Source organism: Vulpes lagopus, chromosome 3, assembly GCF_018345385.1.
Source record: "Vulpes lagopus strain Blue_001 chromosome 3, ASM1834538v1, whole genome shotgun sequence".
In the NCBI taxonomy this organism is placed as follows: Eukaryota; Metazoa; Chordata; class Mammalia; order Carnivora; family Canidae; genus Vulpes; species Vulpes lagopus.
In genome coordinates, this window is record NC_054826.1 from 29,439,560 (window position 1) to 29,445,562 (window position 6,003).

The 6,003-nt window shown below is 55.5% G+C and overlaps 1 protein-coding gene across 1 annotated transcript in view; it reads right to left on the reverse strand.

Moving 5' to 3' along the window:
* PDGFRB (platelet derived growth factor receptor beta) overlaps positions 1-5,716 on the reverse strand; it is a 38,004-nt gene extending 32,288 nt beyond the window's left edge. The window contains exon 1 of the mRNA XM_041748023.1: positions 5,248-5,716. Within this exon, the coding sequence (XP_041603957.1) occupies positions 5,248-5,334 (87 nt within the window). The 5' untranslated portion in view covers positions 5,335-5,716. The remainder of the gene's footprint in view (positions 1-5,247) is intronic.
* Between the last annotated feature and the right edge of the window lie 287 nt (positions 5,717-6,003).

A 6,003-nucleotide genomic window follows, 5' to 3' on the forward strand; every position in this document is an offset into this window, starting at 1 on the left:
GAATTTCAGGCGTGTGGGCAGCCCCAGTGGTGCAGCGGTTTAGCGCCGCCTGCAGTCCAGGGTGTGATCCTGGAGACCCAGGATCAAGTCCCATATAGGGCTCCTTGCATGGAGCCTACTTCTCCCTCTGCCTGTGTCTCTGCCTCTCTCTCTCGCTCTCTCTGAACAAATAAATAAATAAATCTTTACAAAAAAAAAAAAAAAGAATTTCAGGCATGGAACATCATTTCTGCTCTCTGGACTAACAGGGAGGCCAAGTGTCCAGCCAGCCTGCCAGCCACTGGTCTGTTTATCCATCTCTCCATGCACTTATTTGTCACTATTCACTACCCATTCAGCAGACTGACTGTAGCCCAGGAACTGAGGTAAGAGCAGAATAGTCCATAGTCCACTTTCCCTTCACAGCTATGGCTGTGACAGCTTTGACAGCTTTGAGCCCTGCCCTATGGACTAGCCCTGGAATCCCCCCATGCCCAACTGAGTCTCAGCTTCATGCACGGAGACTCTGACCGTCAGCTGGTTCTACTTCCCAGGAGGGAACGCCACTAGGGCAGCAATGAGGATTGGAAACAGCCACAGAAACCTGGCAGGGCTAAGGGCAAAGCGAGATGGAACATTTGGGGTCACTGAGCTGCCCCCTTGGCCTCCCCCAACACTTGTATAAAAGGAAATCATGGCCAAAATGGAGAAGTGATGTGGTGAGAGCTCCAAGTCCACAAACCCACCCCGGAGGGTTCCCACCCCTCATGGAAATGGCATTTCCTCTTCAGCCCAAACGTTGCCCTGTGACCTCAGCCCAGGGAGAACTGGGACTGAGTGAACCTCGGACGGCAGAGATGGATGGTGAAGACACAGCATGTGCTCAGCTGGGTCCCCAGCTCCACACTACCACCGACCATTCGTACAACTGGAGGTGCACCCCTCCTGTTCTCTGGACCTGTTTTCCAACCGTACATGAAGGAAGTTGAACCAGGTGACCCCCAGAATCCTTTTCATCTCTGACCTTCAAGGACTGACTCCCTGGCCCTGCTACCCCCACTTCCCAAGGGATAATCATTCCTATCACAGGGCGGAGAAGCTGGTACCTCTGGCAGATGAAAGGTTTCAGGCACCTGAGACATCAAATAGCCCTGATCTGAAGCAAGGAGAAGAGAGGATATTAATGCAACTAAAGCAATACACTTTGATTTTCAGCTTCCTGCACTAGGCTGGGGGCAGTGTACCCCCAAAAAACACCTGGGAAGGATGGTTCCTTGGGGCAAGGAGTCCGGGGGTTCAAGAGGCCCTTTACCTGCAGGCTCTGGATCTGAAGTCTTGGGAGGGTCTTAAGGCTCCTACGCTGGAAGCAACAACTGTGTAAATTACACACCCGCTCCCACCTGTACCCCACAACGATTCTCTCACCTCTGGACCCATCATTCATCCGTCCACCACACAGCCAAAGCCCTTCTTCCTCTTGAAACCGGAGCATACAAGATTTGAAAAATCAGCATTGGAAGGGGCCTACAGGCAGGCTCACAGCATCCACACATACACATTCCAGCAGGCACATCTCCCGGCCCTCCCTCCTCTGTATCCCAGAAAAGTGGGTCCATGGGCTCTGCAGGTACATGCCCTTGGAGCTCCCCAAGAAACTGAGTGCATAACGAATGGGTTGTCCTAACTGTAGAAAGTTCCTCCTCTTTATTGCAGGTTACAGTTTCCCATTAGTGGTCATTGATCCTGACCTCTTTCTGTAAAGGGTAGAGAAAGGGTAAGAAAAAACCCTTTCATTGTGAAGTTAAATATGCATGATGCCTGAGTACACAACAGGGCTTGTGTGGCTGCCAATCTGGGCTGGCGTGGCTTGGAATCCTGGAATTGTTTTAGGCCTGGAAGGAGCTCAGAGATCATCTTGTTCAACCTCCTGGTCTTACTGATGGGAAAACTGAAGCCCAGAGAAGGACTGACTCACCCACGGTCACACAGGATGGGTCCCGGGGTCTGATGACCACCTCTGGAACTCTGAGGGGCTGAGGCACATTCTCAGAGTTGATGCTGGATCCCCAGGGGTGGTCCTTGCCCCACCCAGCTTCTCGTCCTGGGCTCTGAAGTCACAAACACCCGGATGCAAAACCCAGCTCTACTACTTCCTAGCTGTGGGACCTTGGGCAACTGACTTAACCTCTCTGGGCATTTCCTCATCTGTAAAGCAGAGAGTTTATATCTACTCCTGGAGGTTGCTGTGATGATTCTATTAGTTTGGCAAATATTTATTGAGCACTTTCTGAACGCCAGGCCTGTTTGAAGCCCCAAGGAATGACAGCAGTGAACTTCACAGTAATGGATGGGAAGTACAACGAAAGTGCTCAGGGATTGCGGGTCCCTGTCATCTCACCCTGCCCACACTGCTCCCAGGCTGAGTGGCTGTGAAATCTGCTGCTGGGAGGCCCCCAGGGAGGCCTGTGGAAGACAGTGGAGGAAGATGTCCCCCCATGCCGAGGGCCCACTGCCCGCAGGGTTCTGAAACATGTGCAGGGAAGTAAGATGGGTACGGCAGGCACTTCAGGGCAGTCTAGGGACCCTCTCATTCCTTCCTCCCTCCCCACCACACTCAACAGCCCATCCTGAGCAAAAACCCCAAGTGCCCTCCTCCAGTCCAGAAGGTCTCAGAGCCAGACCATGCCTGGAAGGGGGAGGTAGGCCTTTAGACTGGTCCCTTCCAGTGGCATAGCCCTTGGCGAGGCATAGACTAACTTCACTTCACTGCCGAGTCCTGTTCAGGACGGAGGGAGGCCAGTGGGCCTCTCTTAGCCAATGACCTTTGGGTCCAGCCCTGAGAAGGATCTACTACGCACCTTTATCAATATTATCCTCACGGAGACTACATGCTTCCCTGCTGCCTACAGAGGAGGGGGCCGATGCTAAGAGAAACAGAGCACTGGCCCAGGGTCACACAGCCAGGCAGGAGCCAACTAGGGAATAATACACAGCCCTCTGATGCCCAGACCTGATGTTCTTTACCCCAGTGCCCAACACCTTCCAGATGTGGATACAGCCCAGAAAAAAAGGATCCGGGGACCCGAGTTGGCAACATAGCGGACTTGAGTAGAGCCAGGGCAAACGCCAGGTCTCCTGACTCTGAATCTGCGGGGCTTTCCGCTGTCCCACATCTGGGGGCAATTACAAATCTCAGCTCCTCTTCCCACAGAGGAGGGAGGGCTGTCCCATCACCACTGAAGGGAAGGTGCTGGCCAGATGGTCCTCCTTCCTCACTTAGGACCCAGCCAGGCTCCGGGTAGACCCGGTGCAGGCGGAGCCTGAAGCCGAACTCACTGCCGCCGAAGGTGCTGGAGCCAGGAACGGCCTCAGTGGGAGGATGGAGACTCCCTGCCTCTGGCCTGGGGCTCCCTGGGCGTAAGTCTTTGGTTTCAAGTAGACTTGGGCCTAAGTACCAACTCTACTAACTATGTGACACCGGGAAAATCACATAGCCTCTCTGAGCCTTGGCTTCCTGGTCTGCAACACAGGGGTAACGGCAATAGATTCCCAAGAGCTGCTGTGGGGGTGACAAGGTGTGTGGGGTCTCGGCTCTGTGCCTGGCACAATGAAAGCACTCCATGGCGGTGACCCACACAGCAGCACTACGGATCTGGGGCTACGGATCCGGGGCCTGCTGCAAGGAGGCAGGGGAGAACCGCATGACCTCAGATATCTCCCTAGAGGCCTCCTGCATTCTGGGATGGCAGACAGGCAGGGACACTCCTCCCTGTTTGACATAGAAAAATGCAGTCTGGAGGAACAGCGTGCTGTTCTGGAAGGGCACCTGAGGGAAGGGTGGGGCTTGGTTCTGGTCTCACATTTGGGAACAGCAAGTCTTCAGTGAGCCCCTCCTACCTTTTGCCAGCACATTTTCTGTTTCACTGCCTGCCTGTCTGCATATGTTGGGGACGGAAAACAAGATGGGGTCACTTGGGGCCCAAATGATCTCTGATGTGCACACAGAGCACAAACAGGAAGAGAAGGCCAAGCAACAAGGCAAAGGGCATGGCAAGCACTTGGAAGACTGGAAGGACCCCGGAAGGCTGCCTGGAGGAGGGGGAGGTAGGGCATTCCCTCCATTTTCCTTCACGGAAAATGAGGAAGGGCATTCTCACAGGCAAGATTGTGCATACTCCTCCAGGAGACCCTGGGATCTGACTGGCGGGAACACAAGGACCAAGTTTGGAGAAAAGCGGCAGGGAGCTTATTATCTCCCCAAGCTCTGCCAGTCACTAGCACCGTGATACAGTTTTGTAGCTGCTGTGAACCTCACGCGTAAAACCAACATAAAATCCATCCCTGCCTCTGGAGCTGCTGGTGAGTTACGTGAGATCATGCTCATAAAGCTCTCCGCACGGTCCTGGCATGCAGTAAGTGTCAATCAGTGGCAGCTACTATTAGGAGTTGGGGCTTTCTATAGGGGAGACTCAAAGAAGGAATCGTGATCAGATTCATGTTTTAGGATGGAGTGAAAGCAGCGTCGGAAGGAGGGAGACAGCGAGGCGGCTTGAGCAGCTGCCTGGGTCCAGAGGGAAGGGCCCAGCAACCAACTCCCCCTTCTTTCCAGAGGGGCCCCCACATCTGACGGCAGATCCCAGGCCCCCAACCCCACAGCCCCGACTGTGAGACTGTGACTGCTAGGCTAGGCCTGCCACAGCCCCCTTGCCTTCGCACTTTCCCAGCCACTGGGGGTTTGGAAGGACATCTTAGGAATCTGGAAAATTTGCAAATCCATTTAAATCCCCAGAGGTTGCCTGGCGGCCGACTGGCCTAGAGCCAGACAGATTCTTAAGGACAAGGCTTGGGCCCAGAGACAGGGGCCATGGCTCTGAAGTCCCCTATTCCCTGCTAGATCTCCATTCCGTGCACCCTCCTTGCTGCCTCCCAACTCCCCTCTCGAGCTCCTGCCAGCTTTCCCCGGCCCTCTCAGGCGGTTCTATGTTTTGGAGGCCCTCAGTCTGCACCCAGAAACCTCTGGGGTTCATTTGGCAAAAGCAGGGGACAGCAGGGCTATGGAGACCGGCTGGGCCACCCACCCCAGAAGCAGCCTGAGCAGGAGAAGAGAAAACTGGCTCCTCCAGCCCTGACGTCGCCCACAGCCTCCCAGCTTCTTCCCATCTGGTTTTGTTAAAAATATTTTCCATTTTTTGACCTACCCAAGAAGGCACAGACTGGAGCAAGGGGACAGGACAAGGGGCTGGGGATCCCCCTTCTCCCAGCACTTACCTTGCTGCTGATGCCTTCGGGGGTGGGCACAGTCCTGAGCTCTGGGCTGTCACCCCCTCCAGGAAGTCCTCCTCGCTGACCTCTCATTAACAGAAAGACTTTGCTGGACTCCCCAACGGGACCGCGGCTGGGTCGCAGAGCAGGGAAGACAGCCTAGTCTCCAGGCCCTGGGAGCCTCAGGAGGATGGAGGGAGTGGGGGGCTGCAGGGGTGAGTGAGGAGTGGCCTCACTGCCAAAGCATCCTTCTGGAGGAGCAGGGCTGCCAGGAGGGGCCGCCCTGGGTCTGGCCCTCTGCGCTGCAGGGCACAGGCTGCTGTCCCCAGCTGCTGGTCAGGGGGGCCGGGTCCTCTCCGTGCAGTCCTCCTGCCCTCTGCCTCCAACTTGTTCGCAGAGGGATCCTGGATCCCAGACGGGATGGGCAGGGACTGCGGGCGCTGGCAGCCCCGGAGCTCACACCACTGTGGGCTTCCCTGCCCTCCCCCTACTTTGGGGGAAAGGCTGCAGGGCCGCCTCTGATTGGCTCAGCCGGGAGCAGGGGGGCGAGGGGGCGGGGAAGGTGGACGCGTGTGTCTGTTTTCAATTTCAGTTTCTTCCCCCTCTTTCTTTTCCCCCAAGTTTCTTGTTTTTCTTCCTTTTTTCCCTCTGCTTGCTCTCTCCGTCGCCTGCTCTCTCAGGATGTGAGGGGATGTTTAGAAATTCCGCAGCCCACGCCAACCGCTGAGTCACTTTTATTAAAAAGTGGTCCGGCCCCACCTC